This window comes from Hylobates moloch, unplaced genomic scaffold (assembly GCF_009828535.3).
Source record: "Hylobates moloch isolate HMO894 unplaced genomic scaffold, HMol_V3 SCAFFOLD_14, whole genome shotgun sequence".
Classification (NCBI taxonomy): Eukaryota; Metazoa; Chordata; class Mammalia; order Primates; family Hylobatidae; genus Hylobates; species Hylobates moloch.
The window spans coordinates 52,498,191-52,523,921 of NW_026652289.1; the positions used below are offsets into that span (position 1 = coordinate 52,498,191).

The 25,731-nt window shown below is 42.4% G+C and overlaps 1 protein-coding gene across 1 annotated transcript in view; it reads left to right on the forward strand.

Moving 5' to 3' along the window:
• The window catches only part of ETFA (electron transfer flavoprotein subunit alpha), a 122,504-nt gene extending 103,061 nt beyond the window's left edge, over window positions 1-19,443 (forward strand). Inside the window, exons 12-14 of the mRNA XM_058427197.1 lie at window positions 3,858-3,923; window positions 9,510-9,590; window positions 19,133-19,443. Coding sequence (XP_058283180.1) covers window positions 3,858-3,923; window positions 9,510-9,590; window positions 19,133-19,171 — 186 coding nt within the window. The 3' untranslated portion in view covers window positions 19,172-19,443. The remainder of the gene's footprint in view (window positions 1-3,857; window positions 3,924-9,509; window positions 9,591-19,132) is intronic.
• Window positions 19,444-25,731: the final 6,288 nt, after the last annotated feature.

Below are 25,731 nucleotides of genomic sequence, written 5' to 3' on the forward strand. Positions count from 1 at the left end.
GAGAAAATCAATATTTGAATAAACCTCAACCCATGAGTGACACATCAGTGTGTCTTGGGAAATCTGATACTATGCTAAGGACGAGCCTCAACAGTAACCCTATAAAGCAGGAGTTCTTATAATTCCAGTGTTTTGGATGAGCAATCTGAAGCATAGAGAGGTCACATGAATGGCCCATGGTCATGCAGCTCTCAGATGGCAGAGGTGGGATTTGAATGGAGGCAATGAGGCTACAGAGCCTAGGTTCTTAACCACAGTGATACGGTAAACCTGTTAAAGCGTATCAGATGCAGCAGTTTCTCAGTCCTGCTGCCCTTTCTATCTCAGCCCACTGTAACTAGTTTAGACCTCAGCCTCTGAGTTCTTTGAATGAGTCTATAGGTTTTGGCAAAGGAAGAGGTATTTGTGCTTTTTTCTGCCAGTCCTTGTTTGTGTTAAGGTTAAGTGCTATCCCTTCCCTATATTTCCGAATAAGCTCTGGTCCCTTCCCATCCTGTGGCTTTACTTCTCTGCACAGCCCCTATTCTTGGCATCACAGAGTGATCAACCCAGACTGCTATCAGCCACCTGGGTTGATCCATTCTCTTCTAAATTCTCACTCTTCTAGATTCTAAAGCCACAAGGCCTATCTCTAGGACTATCCCTCCTTCTTTCTGTTTCTGTTCGTTCCTTTAATCCCCGCCATCCCCCTCCACGCCTTGTATAACCCTTAATTGCTGTACTTCCTGGCAATATCTCTCACTTTCTCTCCAAATTATCTTACTATCTGATTTAGAAGGAAAGAGCCTCAGGGAAGGGATTGTCTTGTGTTGTGAAGCAGCATCTGAAGTGCCCCATAAATTAGCATCTGTAGAGAGTTTTGTATATACTAATTATTATTATTCTTGAAATACAAAAATGCTTTCTGAACCATGAGGAATTAGACTAAGATATTAATTTAATTGCCTGTACATGTTTTTTAAAAAGGAGGAAAAAAGCCTCTCTTCCTGCCTGAGAGAGCTATCAGAGCCTCAGAGCAGCAGCCAAAATCCCTAGACTTGTTCTGGGTTATTGTTTAAGTGCTTTTATATTTATTCAGAGGACCATGTTTGCAAGACAGTAAAATAAAGTCCTGTTGGTCATGTAGATCCATTTGGACCATTTATTGTGATCAGAAAGGTAGAAATGGCCCTGGGGCACCTGCCTTCAGTTTGTTTTGGCCCAGAATCTCTTATTTCCTTAGTGACACTTATGGCTAAAGTCAATGGAATTCATTTTTGGGGACACAGGGGGTTTTAAGTAATTTTCATTTATATTATATTTATGTTTACTGCTAGAGTGAATCAACATTTTTATTAGCATTTTATAATGCACATGGAGCTTTTAAGACTTGAATTTGCTGTAGACATGTATGACAGAAAGACTCATTTACAGGACTACTGGTCTTTTCCAATGCTTGCTCTGAGAATATACCTAAAAGAGTAGTGTCTAGCTAAATAGCTTGCTTTTAAAATCTTTATGTTAGAATTTGTTTGCCAGGTTTTTCTGAATATGAATGTTAGTATATTTTGATTAACAGTTTAACAAATGTCCCTTTATGAATGAAATGCTAGTCAGAATAAACTGAGGTGACCTTAAAATTACCTATTGAAGGCTGGGTGCCGTGGCTTATGCTGGTAATCCCAGCACTTTGGGAGGCCAAGGTGGGTGGATCACAAGGTCAGGAGTTCGAGACCAGCCTGGCCAACATAGTGAAACCCCGTCTCTACTAAAAATACAAAAATTAGCTGGGTGGGGTGGCATACACCTGTAGTCCCAGATGCTTGGGAGGCTGAGGCGGGAGAATCGCTTGAACCTGGGAGGTGGAGGTTGCAGTGAGCCAAGACTGTGCCATTGCACTCCAGCCTGGGTGATAGAGTGAGACTGTCAAAAAAAAAAAAAAAAAAAAAAACCTATTGAATTACTTCTAAATCTTAAATAGAAAGTAGTGGAAGAAGTTTACTACTTATGCAAGTGTCCATGTCTGAGAGACAGTATGATGACAGGGCCTTATTGCATTGTCCGACTATGTAGGGTCACAATTAACACACTGGATACATTCAAGGTAGAATCACAGAGCATGCAATTGCTTTTTATCTTCATCCATACTTTCTGCAGCATTCCTCCCCACCCTAAGACACAGTCTTATTACGCCAAATTGTTCTTGTCTTCAGGCTTTTGGTAACTATAGAACCAAGTTGATTCAAAAAAACAAGCTCATCTCATTTTTAGATGATTAACTCACTTTGGGGACTAGATTGTTTCCTTTTCCAGGTTACATGGTGCTGCTCTAGGAGCAGTTGGACACTTTATGCTTGTAAAGATCAGGGAGTACTGCAGGGGGCTGGACAGTTGTAAGATTCAGGCTGCCAAAGAGCTGAGGGATCACCGATTGTAGTGGTTCTCCAGCTCTGGCTATACATCAGAGTATCCTGGGGAGCTTTCTTTACAAGCACCAGTGCTGGAGCTGTACCTCTTCTGTTTACAATTGGAAAAAGTGAGGCCCTGAGAGGTGAATTGACTTGTATGTGGCCATATACAATTAGGTGCTATGAAAAATCATAACATTAGGAGGTAATAACATTATTTCCACATCCTCGTTGAAATGCTCTCTTATTTTGGATTGAGCAATTGTTAAATGAGATCATAAGCAGTGCAGAAAACAAGGTGGGACCACCTTGACACTGTCATTGGCTTTTGAAGTATCTGCCCTGTAATAAAAGTAAGTATAACAGAACCACCTTCAGTGCCTTCCACATATTATTCATATCGAGGAGAGACTTTACTGTCAGTTGTCACAAAACCTTAGTGTCAGTCTGGTTACATGGTAGTTATACCTCCTACCCAGGCCAGGACTTGTTTGTTCAGTTTTTGTGTGGGACAAGGTTTTCAATTGAAGCTTTAATTATACCTGGTAAACAGAATGAAGCAGGTAAGCTCTTCTAATTAAGCACTTATTAAAGTGCTTAAAGTTTTTCATCATGGAAGTGTGTTTTTATTTTCAAACAAAGGCACTGTAAAAATTTTAGATAAGGAGACAGAACAGTGTCAGTCATCATTCCCTTTGTAATTATTGAGGGCAGAGGGGCAGGAAGAGGTACAAATATCATCAACATTTACCGAAAAACTATGGTATGGAGGCCTTTTGTTAGGCTCTGGAAACACAAAGGTTCAGCCCATACCTTTGAGAAGTTTGTTATGTTTTATTGAGAGAACGTGTGTGTGTGTGTGTGTGTGTGTGTGTGTGTGTGTGTTTAAAATCTCTTGATAGTGATTTGTATTTCTGGTTTTTCTAAATACAAAGTTTAGTAAACATATCCTAATTACCATTTTAACAAATACCCTTTTGTGATAAGGCGAACAACTAAGCCAAACAACTAAGTCAAAATTTATTTTAATATATTTGAGTATATGTGTTTATATGTTAATATACAATGTGTGTATGTTGTTAATTTTTAATGGGTATGTACAGCATGTATGGGTTGTGCAGTGATTTTCAAGTGAGTGCCACAGATGAAAAATGCTACCTCACAGGTAATTGTGAGATTGAGACACTTGATGTAAAATGCTTAACACTGTGCCTGGCACATAGTAAATGTTCAGTAATCCTCATTATCTACATATTTATTATACCACCACTGCTATAGGAATTCATAGGAAAAAGAGAACTGTAGGTTAAGGAGATCAGAGAAAAAGGAAAGCATAATTTAAGCAATACATTTTGTCTCTATTTTATTTAACATATCTTTTGCCTAAGACTTAAACTGCTAATAGCAAACAGTTTGGAAAGTATTATATAATATAAATACATATTAATAATGTGACCTCTTTTATTTCAGGAACTTTATATTGCTGTTGGAATATCTGGAGCCATCCAACATTTAGCTGGGATGAAAGACAGCAAGGTAATTGTATATCAGTGATGTTAAAATGTTTCCACATTTTAGGATTTGGCTTACCTTGTATGTTTCCATGTAGTTACAGTGCATATAGTCAAGCCATTCACACTAATGTAGATCTGGGAACTGAAAGAAATAAAAGCTACCGTTCACTGCCTTAAAAATTATTGGTCACAGAGGCAGTGCTGTGTCATGGAAAGAGGCCTGAACCTGAGTTATAGCTCCACTGCTAACTTAATGCACGATGAGTGCTGTCTGCAAACTCAGTTTCTTTGTCTACTAAATGTGGGTATTGAATGATTATCACTAAGTTGCCCTTCAGCTATAACAATCTATGGATAGAAAATATCAGGCTTAAACAATCTGATGATTTCTGAACGTGTAACTTATTTTTGAGGTTTTGATCCCTGATTCTCTCTCTGTCTGCTTCACTTTGGTCCTCTAACCCTCACAATCTCATATATCAGCAGGGCTCCACTTCTTGGGTTGTTATCGAAGTATAACCAACACATTTTGGGTTGGAGCATCAGGCCATCTTAATATCTCAGTATCTCATTAATTATCAAAAGTGCAGTAAGTATGGGGCTGGGCACGGTGGCTCACGCCTGTAATCCCAGCACTTTGGGAGGCCGAGGCCAGCGGTTCATGAGGTCAGGAGATCGAGACCATTCTGGCTAACACGGTGAAACCCCGTCTCTACTAAAAATACAAAAAAAATTAGCCGGGCATGGTGGCAGGTGCCTGTAGTCCCAGCTACTCGGGAGGCTGAGGCAAGAGAATGGCGTGAACCCGGGAGGCGGAGCTTGCAGTGAGCCGAGATTGCGTCACTGCACTCCAGCCTGAGTAACAGAGCGAGACTACGTCTCAAAAAAAAAAAAAAAGGTGCAATAAGTAGAGGAAGGAAACACTTAATTTTTATTTGTTTATTTATTTTGTTGAGACAAGAGTCTCGCTCTGTCGCCCAGGCTGATTTCACCCAGGCTGGAGTGCAGTGGCCTGATCTCGGCTCACTGCTAGCTCCGCCTCCCAGGTTCACGCCATTCTCCTGCCTCAGCCTCCCGAGTAGCTGGGACTACAGGCGCCCGCCACCACACCCGGCTAATTTTTTTTTTTTTTTTTTTTTTTTTTTTTGCGACGGAGTCTCGCTCTGTCGCCCAGGCTGGAGTGCAGTGGCGCAATCTCGGCTCACTGCAAGCTCCGCCTTCTGGGTTCACACCATTCTCCTGCCTCAGCCTCTCCGAGTAGCTGGGACTACCGGCGCCCGCCACCACGCCCGGCTAATTTTTTGTATTTTTAGTAGAGACGGGGTTTCACCATGGTCTCAATCTCCTGACCTCGTGATCCGCCCGCCTCGGCCACCCAAAGTGCTGGGATTACAAGCGTGAGCCACCGCGCCCGGCCCCGGCTAATTTTTTTGTATTTTTAGTAGAGATGAGGTTTCACTGTGTTAGCCAGGATGGTCTTGATCTCCTGACCTCGTGATCCACCCGCTTCAGCCTCCCAAAGTGCTGGGATTACAGGCATAAGCCACCGTGCCCGGCCAGGAAACACTTGATTTTAACTTGCTACTTGGACTACTCTGAAAGTCCTGTGTAATGATTCTGAACATATATTTCAGAATATGACACATTAATTCATGCATAATAATGTATAGTTTGAATTATGAACTTATCTTTCATGAAGTCAGAGATGCCTCTGACATTCCTGCATTTATCCATTCAGATGGAAGCTTGATATAAAAGATAATAAAACTTTTAACAGGCTTAACTTCTTCTAACTTGAAATGCATGCACTACCTCTTTGTAGCTTCTAAATGAACTGGCCCAAAACCAGTCAGATTTTACAGTTGGATGGTAGGTTTCTTTACTGAGCTATGAAAACAGCAGTGCCAATGGGGAAAATGTGATTGCTGCATTAAGAAAAAATAATAAATGAAAGAAACTCCAACACCAGCAGCCTTAAAGTATATTTTTAGCCAGACCAGTTCAGACATAGCTAGAATTCTGCTTCTCTAAAAATAAAAGATTCTGCCTGTCAAGAAGATACCAATGAAAATTCTCACCCCATGCCAACAGGGCTGGATTGTGGGAGAGACACTAGGTAGTGTATGTCAGAGCAAATAGGGAACAGTTGAAGTAAGGAGACTGGTGTTGGGGGTCAGCCAAGACTTTGTATCTCCATCTAGTCAACAGATGTTTATTAAGACCATTCCTTGTACTAGAAGCTGGGAATGCTTAAATGAAAAAGACATAGCCCTTGTTGTCACTGTCTCATCCTGTTGTCTGTGTCATCCTGTGTTGTCATAGCCCCATTATCTGCATAGGAGACAGTCTTTAGTTCTAAAATGGGATATTAGAATGGTTTAAATCTGACAGTTGCATTCCCTACAAGCTGCAATTTTAATTAGAATCCTGGTTTAGTTGAAGGAATTCAAGATTTGATTGTTAAATCAAATGAATCTAATGAAAGCACTTTCTGAACTAATATATAGTAATATGGTTGAGGCCACGTGCAGTGGCTCACACCTGTAATTCCAGCACTTTGGAGGCCACGGCGGGCAGATCACCTGAGGTCAAGAGATCGAGACCATCCTGGCTAACACGATGAAACCCCATCTCTACTAAAAATACAAAAAACTAACCGGGCATGGTGGTGGGCGCCTGTAGTCCCAGCTACTTGGGAGGCTGAGGCAGAAGAATGGCATGAACCCGGGAGGCGGAGGCTGCAGTGAGCCGAGATCGCGCCACTGCACTCCAGCCAGGGTGACAGAACGAGACTCCATCTAAAAAACAAAAGTAATAATAATATGGCTGAATACAATCTATGCATTTCAAAGCTTAGTAAAGAGGAAGAACTTGAGCTTGTGAGGAGCTATTGAGAGAGCTTTGGATACAAGCAAGACTTTATTGTGGTTCTTTACAATTGATTATTTAGGAATATTATTTTAATAATCTGAAGAACAATAACCAGCCCCACATCTTTTTTGTTAAATACTATAGTGGTTCCTTGCCCACAGTTATATGCTCTCTCTTTAAAAATAACTATTAAGGCAGGCATGGTGGCTCACTGTAATCCCAGCACTTTGGGAGGCCAAGGCAGGAAGATCACTTGAGCCCAGGAGTTGGAGAGTGGCCTGGGCAACACAGTGAGAACCCCATCTCTCCAAAAAATGAAAGAATTATCTGAGCATAGTGGTATACCCCTGTGGTCCCAGCTACTCAGGAGGTTGAGGTGGGAGGATCACTTGAGCCCAGGAGATCAAGGCTTCTGTGAGCTGATTGTACCACTGCACTCCAGCCTGAGCAACACAATGAGACCCTGTCTCAAAGTAATAATGATAATAACAATTGTTATATAGTATAATGAAAAAGCTTTCGGATGATTAAACTCCCAGATGTCTGACTAAGTGGCCTCTAGAAGAATAATTTACCCATCAATAACTAAACAAATCTCTATTTATCGCTGTGAAGCAGGTTACACATTCCCAAAAGAGAAACACATCAATGCAAATCAACACCTGCAATTCAAAATGTTTGTTCTTGTGCCTTTGGATTTGAGGCTCATGTCTGAAACTTGTTTATTGTCTATGACCACGCATCTTAATGTGTGTAGCATGTTTCTCTGGATTAGTAGTTACCTGGACCATACCATGTTCCAATCTTAGACATTCTGGCATCTTCTGCACATCTCTCTGAGGAACCCCTCTAAGGGAAATACACAGATGTTGGATATCATGTAGCCTGTATTTTAAGTCAGGCTACATCAAAATACTTAATGTATTTTTTAATACCAGCTGTTTTCACAACATACAATGCCAGGTAGGTAGAAACTTAATTTTACTTCTAGAGATTTGAATTATTTTTAGTCCACAATCTATTAAAATAATACTACATTAGAGTCTAACTGCAGTGGTGTTAGAAGCATCTATGGGGAATACCAAACTATTTGTATTGATAAACTATCTGATATTAATAAAAGAATGATTTGAATGATAGCTTTTCCTTTTTTTTTTTTTCTTTGAGACGGAGTCTCACTCTGTCACCCACGCTAACGTACGGTGCACAATCTTGGCTCACTGCAACCTCCACCTCCCAGATTTGAGCGATTCTCCTGTCTCAGCCTCCCGAACAGCTGGGAGTACAGGTGCGCACCACCACACCTGGCTAATTTTTGTGTGTTTAGTAGAGATGGGGTTTCACCATATTGGCCAGGCTGGTCTCGAACTCCTGACCTCAAGTGATCTGCCTGCTTCGGCCTCTCAAAGTGCTGGGATTACAGGCATAAGCTTTTATCTTTTGTTTGTAGAGATGGGGTCTCCCTGTGTTGCGCAGGCTGGTCTTGAACTCCTGGGCTCAAGTGATCCTCCCACCTCCACCTCCCAAAGTGCTGGGATTATAGGTATGCGTTACCATGCCTGGCCTGCATTTAAGAATATTTTTATAGCAAATAAGAGAAATGTTTGACAGCTTTTATAAGAGATACATGTAATTTGCTTCTTTTATTAATCTATTTGCTATGTACATAAGGACTTAAAGCTGTTTAACGTCCCTTAATAACAGGCTGACAAGATAGTTTAGCTTTCATATTGTTAGAATATCCCAGAATAATTATTTTATTTTATTTATTTATTTATTTTTGAGACAGAGTCTCGCTCTGTCGCCCAGGCTGGAATGCAGTGGCGCGATCTCAGCTCACTGCAACCTCCGCCTCCTGGGTTCACGCCATTCTCCTGCCTCAGCCTCCCGAGTAACTTGGACTGCAGGCGCCCGCCACCACGCCCAGCTAAGTTTTTGTATTTTTCAGTAGAGATGGGGTTTCACTGTGTTAGCCAGGATGGTCTTGATCTCCTGACCTTGTGATCTGCCCGCCTCGGCCTCCCAAAGAGCTGGGATTAAAGGCGTGAGCCACCGCACCTGGCCTATTTATTTATTTTTATTTTTATTTTTGTCGAGACAGAGTCTCACTGCTGGAGTGCAATGGCGTGATCTCTGCTCACTGCAACTTCTGCCTCCCAGGTTCAAGTGAGTCTCCTGCCTCAGTCTCCCAAGTAGTTGGGATTACAGGCACACGCCACCATGCCTGGCTAATGTTTGTATTTTTAGTAGAGACAGGTTTTACCATGTTGGCCAGGCTAGTCTCGAACTCCTGACCTCAGGTGATTCACCCATCTTGGCCTCCCAAAGTGCTGGGATTACAGGTGTGAGCCACTGTGCCCGTCCTCCAGAATAATTTAAAGTAATAAATGAAGGACAAAATAATTTGCACTACAAAGGCTGTGGATTTGGGTATAGATTTGTTACTTTTTCACCTAAAATCAAATTTTTTTTTGTAAGTCAAAAGAAGAACTTTTAAAAAATAATGATTTTAAACTCTTTAATACTGAGATGGGCTAGATGTGGGTAAGAGAGGATTTTATTACATTCCAACCTGGAAATTTCTAATAAATTTACAATATTGACACAGATGCATCAAATCTTATTTGGTAGCCATTTTAAGAATATTAATATATTGTAAGGGAAGTTAAAATAGAACTATCAGTCTGTGTGGAATGTTTTCTTGGTAAAAGTCAAACTCTTTGTTTTTATTTCACAGACAATTGTGGCTATTAATAAAGACCCAGAAGCTCCAATTTTCCAAGTGGCAGATTATGGAATAGTTGCAGATTTATTTAAGGTAAGCTGGCCTTGAGAGAAATTGCTATTATCTAGATTGTCATCCGAGAAACTCTCAGAATTGGTCAGGGATGAAGCTATTAAAAGAAAACATTGTGTGTTTGTGTGTCCATGTTTGTATGTATACTGTTAATATATGTACACAATTCTGACCTACTTTAAGTTGCTCTAAGAGTAGATATGTGTTGTTTATATAGAGCATTATAACTTTCCTTTTAAGAAAGAGTCCAAATTGTCTTTAAAATATCCACATGGTGGCCAGGCGTGGTGGCTCACTCCTGTAATCCCAGCACTTTGGGAGACCAAGGCGGGCAGATCATGAGGTCAGGAGATCGAGACCATCCTGGCTAACACAGTGAAACCCTGTCTCTACTAAAAAATACAAAAAATTAGCTGGATGTGGTGGCAGGTGCGTGTAGTCCCAGCTACTCGGGAGGCTGAGGCAGGAGAATAGTGTGAACCCAGGAGGCGGAGCTTGCAGTGAGCAGAGATCACGCAACTATACTCCAGCCTGGGTGACAGAGTGAGACTCTGTCTCAAAAAAAAAAAACAAAAAAAAACAAAAAAAAACCCACATAGTTTTTGGCATCTCATGTGCTAAGTTAATGCACAATGTAAAGTGATTCAAGTAATTTATAACCTAGAATCATATTTGGCAGGTACCCTAAAGAAATTAACATCAAAACCCCTTATTCAGGGATTTGCCAAGAATGCTAGAGCTTTTCAGGGGAGAGTAGGCACTCATATCCAGCTTATCCGACTCAATAGGAATGCTCTGCTTGCTGTGCTTGTGGGTTAATGGCCTTCCTTAGCTGACGAGCATAGGGAGAGCACTTATTTCCCACTCCTCACACTCTTGAGTGTTCCTTCTTTCTTGCCGTCACCTCCATATTTGACCTTCCCATGAGAAAAATTACTTTCATGATATTAATTAGTGAATTACAGGTGATGAGCACCTGATACTCATTTGGCCACATTTAAAGGTCATGACTCATGCATGGCCTGGTCTCTTCTTTTCCCGGGGTCTGCCTACATGTTCCTAGGTTATCTTGTGCAGAAATCACTCATGCAGGAATTGACACTCTGAAAATAGCATCCAACCCTAGGAAAAGTGGGTTTGCTGGGGTGAGGAACCCCTCATATAGAACCACAGCGAGGGGCTATGGGCCTCAGTGGAGAGGCTTCAGCCTGAGAACAGAGCTACAGGTGGTCCCCTCAGCAAGAAGATTGGCCCATTTCCGTGACTTCACCAGCACTGCATATGATCTAGAGGAACTAGTGAGTGTGCCTGGAGAGCACATTTGTACTTTGAAGTATGTTCATGCTCAGTGAAGGATGGAAATAGGACCCTTGAGCCGATTACTCCGTGATGGCTCAGACTGCATGCAAAGACTAGGATGGGGCTCTTGCTCTGGCTCAGTGTTGGGCGTACTTCCCCTCAGAAAGCCCCCGCCAAAGAGCTTAGATTTTGTCTTGGGAAAAACATTACCCCTCTTCAGTAACCCTGAAGCTCTCTATTTGGTATTTGGGGTTCAGGCAGGTCAGCTGCTCATGTTGCCTGGCCCAAGTGCGTAAGAACAAACAGTAATGTCAGTCATTTTCCCACTAAGATGTTCCAGTGGGAAGGGGAGCTGGTATGAAAAAGAGAATTTTTTTTTCTCTGTATAATGATAACTTTGTTCACGTAGTAAGAATTCACTTCTTACTATTGGTGTGAATAGGGGGTAAATATTATTTTTATTTAAAAGCAAAATTAAATACTTTCTGAACCTCATCCATGTTTGCAAGTAGATGTCTACTGTAGTTGCCTTTTTTCCTCAAGAGAATATTTTAATAAACTTATAAGTAATTTTGTTACATTTTTCTGTCTGCCTGTGTACTATGTATTAAAACTCACATGGGGGCTTTCATGATAAAAAGATAAACTGTTAAGCAGTTGGAAATTTTCAGTGTTCTTCCAGTGGACACCTGCCTTGGAGCAGGAGCTTCGTTGTAGTCATTATTGATAGAATGGGGTCACACACATTGTGCTCCTGCATTAAGGGCAGCTCCCAGGTTTGGCATGAGAATATGCATGTGTGTGGACACAGAGGTATCTCAGTGAGAAAGAGTCCTAAGACAGTGAAGTGGAACGAGGCCTTAAAAATCATCTAGTCAGCTGACTTCCAGTTTCAGGTTCTCAGGCTCCTTTTGGTATTTTAGGAAGCCCACACTGGACTAGAGAGAGACTTTAGACCAAGATATCATGTTTATGTGCTTTTAGCTAGAATTGTATTAAGGCAATCACTATCTCCTACAGCTTAGAAGTTCTGAAGTACATGGCCAGGAGCAGTGGCTCACACCTGCAATCCCAGCACTTTGGGAGGCCGAGGCAGGCGGATCACCCGAGCTCAGGAGTTTGAGACCAGCCTGGGCAAGATGGTGAAACGCTGTCTCTACTAAAACTGTGAAAAACAAATTAGCCGAGCATGGTGATGCATACCTGTAATCCCAGCTACTCGAGAGGCTGGGGCACAAGAATCACTTGAGCCTGGGAGGCAGAGGTTGCAGTGAGCCAAGATGGTGCCACTGGACTCCAGCCTGGGCAACAGAGCAAGACTCTGTCTCAAAAAAAAAAAAAAGTTCTGAAGTACAGTTATATATGTATTTGATTAATACAAAAGCAGAGAAGTTAATCAGTCCTTTAAAAATGCAGTTTGGGAGGCCAGGCACAATGGCTTATGCCTGTAATCCCAGCACTTTGGAAGGCCGAGGAAAGGCGGATCACTTGAGTCCAGGAGTAGGAGACCAGCCTGGGCAACATGGTGAAACCCCATCTCTACAAAAAATACAAAAATTAGCCGGCTCTGGTGACATGTGCCTGTGGTCCCAGCTACTTGGGAGACTGAGGTAGGAGGGTCACGTGGGCCCAGGAGATTGAGACTTCAGTGAGCCATGATTATACCACTGCACTTCAGCCTCGGCAACAGAGTAAGACCCTGTCTCAAAAAAAAAAAATTCAATTTGGGGGAAAAAAACTAAAGATTATAAAAATATTAAACATATGGCAGACTCCTGTTTGTTACTATGTGAGTAACACAAGCCAGGTGCATTCTTTTTAAGTTGCCTGTCCCAGAGATATGTGATTTGGGACAATCAGCAGGTTATGGGCACAACTAAGCCAGGGTCCTGCTTCTGTTCGCCTTCTCTCTCATCTCTCTGCCTCTCTGGCTCAGCAGGTACTACAGCTGGGTGGCTCACCACTACTATTGTACCTTGGATAAGGTGCAGTAAAAAGAATCGCACCTTTGACAGACTCTAGGAACCTACAGAGTATGCATCAAGTCGTTTTCTCAGCTGAAATTAGAATGAGCTTATTGTAGGTGAATACTGTAGTAATTCTGACAGAAGAGCACAGACAAAGTGGTTTGGTGAATATACTCCTTACTGGGGTGACCTCGTTTTTTAAAAATCAAATATTTAAAGAAAATATTTTAAAAATCAAATATTTAATACTTTTGATTTAAAAAAATCAAAAATACAATATTTGTATAATTATATTTCTTAATCTTATATTTATAGTTTTTAATAAAATTTTATTTTTTTGTATTTTATGTATTGTAATTATATTTTAAAATTATAATTTTTAAACATATTTATGTAACATTAAGAAATATATAAGGTAACATCTATATATAACATTAAGAAATACAATTAATTATACAAATTATGGGTGAGAATTAATTAGCATTATCTATTTTGGATTACAATCTAAAGAAAATAGAAGTCAAATAATAGCGTACAGAAAGGACTTTTTTAGCCTAATTTTTGTGTGAAAATTTTAAATTGCAAATTGTATCATGTGTAACATGTATATATAGCTGTTACACTAATAATTCCCTAGGTGATATTTTGCTCACCAAGTAGAACCGTATCTGGAGTAAAAATGAATATGCATAACATTTTATTTTCTTGTATTAATTGTTTCGCTTGACCCTTCAACAATCATTAGTTATAAAGGACAAGTTTGTTTTTCCCACAGAAATAATATTTTATAGTAATTAAGACCTTTAATTCCAATTCTGCCTTGGCCACATACTAGTTAAATTATCTTGGCTAAGATATTTAATCTCTGGACATCAGCTTCCTTGTAAGTAATGTAAATATTACACTACCTCTTTAAATGTTGTAATGAAGATTAAATGAGATTATACTGTACCTAATACTAATAGAGTCTGTGACAAATATTAGCCTGCCTGTTCTGTACAGGTACATAGTAGGTGCTCAATAAATGGTAAATATTATAATTGTAGTTACAGTGATAGGGCATAGGGCACCACCTGTTTTTTGTTTGTTTGTTTTAATATAACAGCTTTACTGAGATATAATTCACATACCATAAAACTCACCATTTAAAAATGTACAATTCAGTGAATTTTAGTATTTTCACAGTTACACAACCACTATCACACATTTCATCACACCAAAAAGAATTCCATACCTATCAGCATTCACTCCCTGTTTTACATTCTGCATCCCCAGCCCCTAGCCCCAGCTCCTGTCAACCACTAATCTACTTTCTGTTTCTATAGATTGGCCAGTCCTGGATGTTTCATATAAATGGAATTATGTAATATGTGATCTTTGTGATTGACTTCTTTCAGTTAACATAAGGTTTTCAAAGTTCATCCATGTTATAGCCTGTGTTAGTACTTTGTTTCTTTTTCTTGCCAAATAATATCCATTGTAGGGGTATGTAACATTTTGTTCATTCATTTATCATTTAATGGACATGTTGGGTTTTCCCCCTTTTTGGCTATTATGAATAATGCTGCTATGAACATTCACATATGAGGTTTTGTGCAGACCTATGTTTTCATTGCTTTTGGATGGATGTCTAGGAATGGAATTGCTGGGTCACCTGGTAACTCTGAGTTTAACATTTTGAATACCCGTCAGGTTGTTTTCAAAGTGGCTGCCCCCTTTTACATTCCCACCAAAAATGTGTGAGGGCTCCAGTTTTTCTATATACTCATTAATGTATGTTATTGTCTGTCTTTTTAAATATAACCCTTCTAATGAGTGTGAGGTGGTATCTCATTGTGGTTTTGATTTGTATTTCCCTGATGGCAAATGACGTTTAGTATCTTTTCATCTGCTTATTGGCCATTTGTATATTTTCTTTGGAGAAAGCTTATTCAGATCCTTTGTAATTTTTAAATCACATTATCTTTTTGTTCTTGAGTTGTTAGTGTTCTTTTTTTGAGACGGAGTCTCGCTCTGTCGCCCAGGCTGGAGTGCAGTGGCGCAATCTCGGCTCACTGCAAGCTCTGCCTCCCGGGTTCACGCCATTCTCCTGCCTCAGCCTCTCCGAGTAGCTGGGACTACAGGCGCCCGCCACCACGCCCGGCTAATTTTTTGTATTTTTAGTAGAGACGGGGTTTCACCGTGGTCTCGATCTCCTGACCTCGTGATCCGCCCGCCTCAGCCTCCCAAAGTGCTGGGATTACAAGCGTGAGCCACCGCGCCCGGCTTAGTGTTCTTTATATATTATGGATATAAGTCCCTTATTGAATATTTGATTTGCAAATATTTTCTCCCATTGTGTGGGTTGTCTTTTCACTTTCTTAATGGTGTCCTTTAAAGCATGAAAGTTTTAAATTTTGTCAATGCCTATGAAAAAGGGGGAGAAAAAGTTTTAAAATAAAGAAAGTTTTAAATTTTGATGAAATCCAGCTTACCAATTTTTTCTTTGTTGCTTATGCTTGAAGTCTCATATCTAAAAACCATTGCCCGCCAGGCATGGTGACTCACACCTGTAATCCCAGCACTGGGAGGCCAAGGTGGGTGGATCACTCGATGTCACGAGTTTGAGACCAGCCTGGCCAATATGGTGAAACCCCATCTCTACCAAAAAATACAAAAATTAGCTAGGCATGGTGGCACGCACCTATAGCCCCAGCTACTGGGGAGGCTGAGGTGGAAGAATCATTTGAACTTGGGAAGAGGCAGAAGTTGCAGTGAGCCAAGATCATGCCACTGCACTCCAGCCTGGGCAAAAGAGAACCCATCTCAAAAAAAAAAAAACAAAAAACAGAAACCCATTGCCTAATCCATAGTGTAGTGAACATTGGCCTACAAGTATCTGCTTAAGCCCCTGCTTTCAGTTCTTTTGGGTATATAACTAGGAGTAGAATTGCTGGTTCATATGATAATTCTGTGTTTAGCTTTTTGAAGAACCTTCAAACTTCTTTCCATAGAAGTTGCATGATTTTACGTTCCCACCAGCAGTGCACAAGGGTTCCAGTTTTTCCACATCCTCATTAACACTTATTTTCTGTTTTTTAATTCTAGTCATCCTAGTAGGTGTGAAATAGTATCTCATCGTGACTTTGATTTGCGTTTTCCTAATAACTAGTGATGTTAAGCACATAAACATATGAAAAGATGTTCATTGGCCATTCATATATCTCATTTAGAGAAGTGTTTATCCATCTCTTTTGCCCATTTTCAGTTGGGCTGTTTCTCTTTTTGTTGACTTGTGTGAATTCTTTACATATTCTGGATACTAAACACTTATCAGAGATATGATTTCCAAACGTTTTCTCTCATTCTGTAGGTTAGCTTTTCACCTTCTTGAGAATATCCTTTGATGTGCAAGAGTTTTAGATTTTGATGAAGCCCAATTTATCTTTTTTTAAATTTTGTTGCTTGTGCTTTTGGCATCATATCTAAGAATCCATTGCCAAATATTGGGTCGTGAAGATTCACCCCTGTTTTCTTATAAGAGTTTTATGGTTTTAGCTCATATATTTAGGTTGTTGATCCATTTTGAGTTAATTTTTGTATATGGTGTGAGGTAGGAGTCCATCTTCATTCTTTGGCATGTGATTATCCAGTTGTCCCAGCACCATCTGTCTGTTCAAAGAGACTATTCTGTTCCCATTGAATGAACTCAGCAAACCACTTATCTTTCTAAACCTTCTTTTCTTTCCTCTTCTCCCTCGTAGTCACTACAGTCTCTTTACTATCTCTGGAACCTGCAGTTGTTTATCTCTGTCTGTGCCTCGTTTTTTTGCCTAGAATCCTTTTCTTCTTTAGTTTGATGTTCTGAATTTTCCTAATCCACACTGATCTTCCTCAGAACTCCTGAATTTGGAGCTTTTAATGCTATTCTCTTCTCCTTCTCCTACATTCCAGTATAAGCTGAGGACACTTCTGATTGGGTGGTTCATAGGCCTCTGTCTATTCTTGCCAACTAGGAGGCAGAACTCCTCTGTCACTCCCACAGTGACAGAGAGCTTCTCTGTTTCCCTTAGTACTACCTGGAGGAAGTACTAAGTGAATGAGTGAAATATACTTGTACTGTGATTTATATCAGTAGCTTGTCTTTTTTTAAAAAAGCTTAAGTGACTTTTATTGGGTCTTACTGAGTAGGGAGCTGCCTCTGCAATATATAAAAGAGAATAGAAACAAGAATCCAGATCTTTCAGTGTGCTCAGGCCATCAGACACTCAATGAACCTGAGTTAGCATTTCCTTTTTCCTAAATAAGGCATCGTGTGGTATGCTTTAAAGGTGTGCAGTTGGGCTGGGTGCAGTGGCTCACGCCTGTAATCCCAGCACTTTGGGAGTCCGAGGTGGGTGGATCACCTGAGGTCAGGAGGTCGAGACCAACCTGGCCAACTTGGTGAAACCCCATCTCTACTAAAAATACAAAAAAAATTAGCTGGGTATGGTGGTGAGTGCCTGTAATGGCAGCTACTTGGGAGGCTGAGGCAGGAGAATTGCTGGAACCTGGGAGGCGGCGGTTGCAGTGAGCCGAGACGGCGCCATTGCATTCCAGCCTGGGCAACAAGAGCGAAACTCTGTCTCAGAAAAGAAAAAAAAAAGCATGTGGTTGATCTAATAAAAAAAAGATATAGATGAGAGAAAATCCTCTCAACCCTTTCATGGGGAGTGTGGTAAGGATATATTCGGTAAAGTTTTAAAAAGTTATATATTCTAAACCAAATTAGTGTTTCACTTTGTGGTAAAAGAAGTTGGGCTTTATCCTATTTTTCATGAAATATACAGGTCCCGTGTGAAGCTCAGTTAGCATGTCATCTGTGTGACTGGCATGAGCTCATGGTCTCTCCACTGAGGAAAGCTGGGAGAAGTGGTGCCAGCACTTAATGCCACCCCTGAGCAAATGCCTGCTGGCTCCATGGTAAACATGGGCCTTTTAATAGGCTAGAGACAGTGACATTCGGAAGAAACAACATGTTGACAATTTCCTTAATAAATTTTGTACGAACACATTATTGCCACCTAATGGAAATGTAGCTCTCTTAAATAATTGAGAGGCTATATTCATCAGTGGCGAGTTCAGCTGGGATCTTTGTGAGCTAAGGCAGCTGAAAGCCCCTTGGAAGACTGGGTAATTGATATTTTGCACAAAGTGGCTGGACCAGTTTTCAGAGTATCTGTGTGACATTCCCTGCAGCCCCCTCGGACAGCTCTCCTCTGTCCGAGCAGTGACAAAGCAGCTCTACACTGGAGGCTCCAGTTGCAGCCACTGCACCGCCACGACTAAGAGTTAGTAATTAATCCTTTTTAAAATTGGAGCCAACTCAGGCCATTTCCCCTTGCTGTGGTTTCTTACTGTGTCTGCTGACTGGCCACTGCATTAGCACACAAGGTCTTGATTTTAATAAAGAGTGATGATATTGAATGTTCAGCATGTAGCACATTTCTGTGTGCCAGATGATAGTAGTGTGCTGCTGAAAAAGCAACCAATATGTTTGTGAAATGAACAATGAATGAATGAATGAACAGTGAGAGAACAAGTATAGAGGAGGTTGGCAGGAGTCATAATTGCAGTAAGCTAGAGACTTTGGTGTGGACTTCGAAGGAAAATCAGGAATGCAGTTAAGGGTGGGAAGAATGCCAAGGAAAACACGAAGCTAAATACACAGTACTCTTCGCCCAGACAAGAAAAATTGGGCTTCCTGTTTCTAGGGTGCCTTCTTGAAATTTGTGGTTGGGTCAAAAAGCCAAAAGGTAGCAGTGTGTGCAGTGGTTCACGCCTGTAATCTCAACACTTTGGGAGGCTGAGGCAGGCACATCATTTGAGCCCAAGAGTTTGAGACTAGCCTGGGCAACATGACGATACCCCATCTCTACAAAAATTAGACAGGTTGGTGGCTACTTGGGAGACTGAGGTGGGAGGAGTGGTTGACCCCAGGAGGTAGACGCTGCAGTGAGCCATAATTGCACCACTGCACTGCAGCCTGGGTGACAGAGTGAGAGCCTGTCTCAAAAAAAAAAAAAAAAAAAAAAAAAAAAAAGGCACTTAGGCAATGAGTGGGCTGTAGGCCCTGTCAGCCCTGAGTCCTGGGTAGTCTCCCTGGGTGGGAGGAGAGACTACCAGAGAACAGGGGGTTCCTGGTGGAGAGGAGGGGGCCCTCGTGCCTCAACAGTGATTTGTGTTGTTTCTTTTGGCTTCCCTGTACTGCTTACGGAGCTGTGACCGTATCACAGTGAAGGCTCTAGTTGCTTAATTACTTTTTGTTTTTATTTGCAGGTAGTTCCTGAAATGACTGAGATATTGAAGAAAAAATGAATCAGGATCATGCCTTAAAAAGAAAACTGATGTTAAAGTATTCCACTGAAATCACAGATATTTGTGGGTACTATAACAATCATTGGAAAGCATGGAGAGCTACATTTCATAATTTGAGGGAAAATTTCTAACAGATGCCAGAATGCTTGTTTATGGGATTACTATGTTTCCTTTTAATTATCTGTGGTTCCAAACAATTATTTTTTGAAATTTTTAAATTCTGTAATAAAATCTGTAATAAAGCTTTTCCACAGCTTTAGAACTATCAGAAATATGCCTAGCCTCTAGAGAAAATTGAAGAAAAGGAGTAAAAATTTTGTTTATTTATTTATTTTTTTGCTTTTCTTGTTCATGGAGAGCTCTATGTTTTAGGAAGATTGTAAACATGATTGTCTCCACCAGCCTAATCAATCTAACTAATCTCATTGTTGAAGGGCAAACTTCATAGGAGAAGGTAACTGAATTGGCAAGTGCAGAGTTAAAAAAGCACGGCTATAAAGCATGAATATTATCTTAAACATACTCCAGTCTTCAGAAGACCATAGCTAATCTGACAAAAGCAGACTTGACTTAAACCTGACCCAGCTCCATGTATTTAGTTGGCTTAAGGTAAATTTCATTTTCCGTTTAATTTTAAGGTTTTGTCAGTTTATAGGACTTTTGTCTGTAAAGGAGGGAGAGTGGAGGAGGGGCTGCTTTGAGACAGCATGGCCTCTGATGCAAACAGATAGTTTGATGTTATTATAAACGTTCAAAATCCTGTGCAGAGAATGCTCTAGCCTTTCTTTTGCCTTCTGTTGGCTTCTTTTGGGCTCTCTTAGGAAGCACCCAGGCCCGTGTAGTCACCCCTGGCACTCTCATTCTGCTGCCCAGGGCACAGCTGAGGTCCAAGAGTGTCAGCAGGGCTGCAGCTGGTGTGGATGCAGGCCCAAGAGCAGAGGCTAGTGAGGCTTTGAACAGGCCTGCAGGAAGGTGTGGGTAGGTAGGTGAGTAGAACAAAGAGGGCTGCCCTCCTGAATCAGATCTGCAGAAGTGGGAGTAGTGACCTGGATCAAGCAGACAGTAGGGAAGAGAAGGGAAGTGATAAGTGATGGAGGTGGCTAGAGTGCCTTTGTGTGGCCAGCCTGGGGCCCTTCCCCAGCTGACTAGTGAAACCTTTCTGATTTGTGTCACAATCAGTTGCTATAAAAGACTTTTAAAAGTTGTATCTTTGGCATTCCAGTCTTCTTTTAATGAGATGAGAGGAGAGCAGTAGAATGATGCCTCTTTTCAAGTAATGTCTGTTAGAATAGAAGAATCCTAGAATGTCAGAGCCCAGTGATCATCTGGTCAGACCCCTTGTTGTATAGATGGGGATACTGAAGCACAGAGAAGTGAAGAAGGTAAAGTGACTTGGCCAAGGCCACATGGCTTGAATCACCTTTGGGAGAGTAATTCCTATGTCTTGTTTTTATCTTTGAGGTTCTTCCTAAGAGGACTAACCTTGCTCAGGATTTTTTCCATTTACCCCTCATCCCTGTTGGATGCTATAACTGGGGGGCAGGAGAGATGGCAAAGGTGACGGCCGCAGAGGCACCCCCAGTAGAAGGTGTGCTGGCTCAGGGAGGGACATCCCAGGTGGTGCCTCGGCTCAGAGTTGAACTGGTTGGTCTTTCTCCCTTTGCTCCCTCCTGTCATGGCTGCCCTGCGTCAGCCCCAAGCAGCTGTTCACTGGACTAGTATTTACAGCTCATCATCATCATAGCATTAAGTATAATGCTTACTATATACCAGGCACTGTTCTAGCACTTTATACGTATTAAACCCCTTCAGTTCTCACAGCACCCTGTAAGTTAGATGCTATTATTATCCTTCTTTTACAGATGGGGAAGCTGAGGCTCAAAGAGGTCATATAATTTGCCTTAATTCGGACAGCTTATAAATGAGAGTCAGGATTTGAAACCAGGCAGACTGGCTTCAGAGTGGTAACTTCATTAAGGACGTGATTCTCCCTCACCTCAGCTCAAGGGACAGTGCGACTGCACAGCAGCCTCAGGTAAAGAGCACTAAGTACTTCATGCTGGGTGGGAGGGGCACATTTAGGACCCTGGTTGAGAAGGAGGGATGCGCGTTCTGGAATAGTCCCTCCAGTGGGATTTTATTCAACTCAGAAGTCCCTCTGAGTGCCCACTTAGAGCTTATCGTAAAAAGGCAGCCATGTGAGGTGGAGGCAAGTTGTTAAAACTATTATATATGCAAGAGGCACATATATATAATGTGCCCTTTTAATCTGTTTTTTTGGAAACCGAACAGTTCCTGTTGACTCTGCGCCTGTGTCCAGCCTTAGCACCCAGAGCAATAGCTCTGGAAACAGTATGGGGGAAAGGTGTTAGGGGTAGCTTTCTTTAATGCTTGCGTATAGGTTTCCTGCCTTTTCCCCTAGTTTCTTTGAGGTCTTTGGTTAACCTCACACAGCCTCTGGGAATTTGGTGGCCTGGTTATTTTGGCAGAACACTGAGTCCCTGGGAGGGCAGAAATAGGCATGTTAGAAAGGCAGCCCTCTGAGGGCAGAGCCAAGCAGGTCCGTGAGCTGAAGCTGATGGCCTCTTCACTTGCAGAAGGCCTGAGGCCTAGTAATGGCCCTGGGCCTAGCTTCTTAGTAGCTGAGAGGGGACAGCATCAGCTTTCTTCCAGGTCCCACTCGCTCTCAGCAATTCTGTGGGGACATGTTCCCTGCTGGGTTCTCTGGCTCACCAGCTGTGCTGTTTTGGGACTCTGAAGAAAATACCTAGAAGAGTGTGTGGTCCAGCCATTGCCCCGAAGTAGCTTGTGGTCTTGACAGGGAGGACGGTATCCTTCCAGACTCTTTGAGAGTACAGGCTGTTGGAGCCACAGCCCCTGCCCTGAAGGATTTTACAGCTACCAGGAAAGATGAGATGAGACATCAGTAAAAGCAGAAAGCAGGTCTCAGGATGGACAGCATATACAGAGAAGGCTCCTCAGGAGGCTGGCATGGCCATTCCTTGCAGGCAAGGGCTGTTCAATTGGTGTATGAGAGCAGAAGTGGAAAATGGTATCAGAGCTCAGGTGCATGAGGCAGTGAGGGGCAGAAACACTGGGGTCAGGGAGGGGATTGAGGGTGGTAGGTAGTTGAGGCCAGATTGGAGAGGACATTGACTCACAGGCTGAGGAGGCCTTTTTCCCTAATTAGAGGTCAGTGGTTCTCAAACTTTGCCCTCAAGGAACACTGCCATTTCCACTGGACCAGCGATGGTACTGTGAAAGTTAGACCATACAGGACTTTTCCTGATTTGCAGGAAAAATTTATCAACAGCAGTTTCCCAGTCTTAAGTCCTTCTTGCATACTTCTTTCTAAACCTTTGGTAGCTGCTACCCCTTGTCTTCTTAAGAATGTGAGCAGATTCCAAGGTGACTGGACAGTAGCAAGTGGATCTGAACAAAGAGCAGCAGCCACTGACCCACCACAGCTTTTGTTTTTGTCTTGGGACGTATCAGGGATTTTGTTGAATATTTAAAATACTTTCTGCTAGTTGGTAATTGTTCCTTGTTTGTTAGAATTAGATATGTCAGTATATTAGGAGTGTCCCATAAAAACTGTATGACTTACTGTGCCACCTGAACAAGTCTTAAGAAACACCGCTGGCAACAGGGAGCCATTTACAGTTTTTGAGGAAGGCCTATAACTTGTGGTGTATGCAGGACAGAAGGAGGGAGGAGGAGAAGATGGAAGCCATTAGGGGCTGAATCCTCTGGCTCCAGATGAATTTGGCTGGGGATGAGCTCCTGGAGATTGTGAAAATGGGTCCAGTGCTGTGGGCAAGGCTGGCAGAGGGCAGGCCTCTTCCTCCCAGGATAGCAGTGGGAGCCCTGCTGCCTCCAGAGCCTGAGCATGTCTGCTGGGCTGGAGGGCTGGAAACCCCAGCCCTAGGTGCACTTTCTGCTCTCTTTCTGAAAGGGAGGGTCAGCTTGATTGCATTTCACGCTGTCTTTCACTAAGGATTTTTGTTTGAGTTTACATAAAAGTGGGCTGAAGAGCTTGGGAAACCCAAAGAACACCATTGAATGTAACAGATGGATTTGGTTAGCTGTTGCTGAGCTAAAGGAGGCTTGACTGATAACCTTGTGAAAAGTCCATGTAGGATGATACACTGCCATAATTTCTTATAGCTCTGGTGTTTTTAAAAAATCTTTGTGGAGAGCAAATGAAGAGTTGCTTTTAATCCTTGGCTTATAAAGCACTTTCATGTATGTCACCCCATCGGTGGGGGAAAGAGTAGAAAACATTCAAGAAATCAGACTCTCAGGAGGAGGCAGTTTGCCCCAGGTCACAACACATGTGATAGAACTGGAACACAAACAGAACTTTGGACAAATACTACTTATTAAGAACTCCCTGTGTGTTGGGTACATTATATACCCTTCTAATACAACCACCTCTAAAGTGCATATCATCATGCCTACCTTCTGGATGAAGAAATGAGCAGAGAGATGACCAGAGGCAGTTGGTGAGATGTGGGACCTGAACTGGACTCCAGGTCTGGAAAACTTGGCCTGTCCACTAGACTGTGGTCCTCCCATTCTCTCCAGGACTGTCTCCTCTGGTTTGCATTGCTTCAAAACAGCAGGCTTGTCATTAGAAGCAAGGAACACCGATGGAATTAGGGATTTTCTGTGAAGTAAGCTGGCATTTACTTCCTGTGGCATTGGGACTGGTGAGAGGGAGGCCCTGGGGTGGCTTATCTGCGTGGCCTTTGCCTTCTTCATCTGCTGCAACTAACTGGGCATGTGGTTAAAGACGGGTGAGTGCTTTCTTTTTGTGTGCTCAACTCCAGCTATGTTTCCTTCCCAGCGTGGGCTGCATAGGGGACATTTGGGTCTGGGACCTGGGGACCACTGGGTGGACTGGTCAACAGGAGCCTTGGGTTCTCATCCTGTTCCTGTTACTGCCCCAGAGGCTCCCTGGTCACCTTCCCTCCTTTCAGGTTTCATTTTCATCATCTGTAAAATGGCGATGTGAACTAGGTGATCTTTCTAGATAACAAGCTTTAACCTATGAGTGTATTGGTGAGTGTCATACGAGGTGAGTAGATGGAGACAGTGAATACTGTTTTTGAGGGCTTCTTATGCCCAAGATGCTGTGCTGAGCCCTTTACATACGTCCTCTCATTTACGTCTCATAACCTTACAAGGTGTAGGTTTGACCTGGGGCAAACTGCCTCCTCTCCTGAGATTCTGATTTCTTGAACGTTTCCTACTCCCCACTGATGGGGTGACATACATGAAAGTGCTTTATAAGCCAAGGATTATCAGCAACTCTTCTTCAGATGAGAAAACTAAAGCCTACACAGCTTAAAACACTTGCCCAAGGACTCATGGCTAGTTAAATGGTGACCACAAGCCAGTCTGCTCCCAACCACATGCTATATCCCAAGTGCCTCAGTGGGAGTGCAGAGGATGGACCTAATCTAGCCTGACTGGGGTGGGCTGCAGTGCAGGGCAGCAAGATATGACGGCCTCACCAAGTTCAGAAGGGGCAGCAAAATCAACCAGATGAAGAAGTGCATTCCAGGCAGAAGGCCAGCATGGATAAAGAACAGGAGTACCCAGGAACATGACACACTGAGCTGCTTTCTCTGGAAAATGCAAGGTCTAGACTTCGATGCATGAGTCCCCTTCTAGCCGGACACTCCTCCATTCTGAGCCACTCTTTGCTCAGGGAAGCAGGGGTCTTTGTACTGCAATCTGGATCCAGTCTGCTCAATGGCCTTTTGTGGTATTTAGCATGGTGCAGGTCCCAGAACCCCCTATCCCTTCCTTAATCAGTGGAGGTGGAGGTGAGCGTACCTAGTTATGAGGCCTAATTGATGTTGGGGAGGTTCCTAGAGTGCTTGGTGAAGGGTGACCCATAAATCTCAGACAGTGAAGAATTCTGCCACATCCATCACAGTGTTTAATGTCCTGATTGATCTCCAGGGTAGTCAATTTCATTTGCTTGTTTCAGGATGAAGAGGCAGCCTGCTTCCCTATGCTGCAGCCTGGGGCTCTGCATAAAATTATGCCAGCACTGTCTCCTGGTAGCTTGCAATAAATTTTAGCAGCAAATGTTTCATCATTTTCCTTGGATAACTAACTATTCACCAGGAGAGAATACCAAACTTTTCAGCAGTGGAGTCAAAGATATTCAGAATAGTGATGAATTCCTCACTTAGTTAATGTGAGGGAAATACAAGTTTTCAGCAAGTACTCCAGTAGTACTCTAATAGTCTGACCAAAGGGAGAGGAAGGAAGATAAGGCGCCTCCTGTCTAGAGGATAACAGTGCTCTCTTACCTCACTCAGAGTGAATACAGGCATGGAACAAATGGGTATGTGCGAGCAGGGATGCACTCAGGAGAGGAGCAGACAGTGGCTAGTCTGGCTGTTGGGACTAGGGGCGGGGCTCACTGCAGCCCTCCCACACCAGACTGTCAGCAGCAGCAAGAGCGTCTCCTGGGCAGCTGACCTCAAAAGTGCTGAGCGTGTGCTGGCAGTAAAACATCCTAGGCTTCTCATTAATAAGGA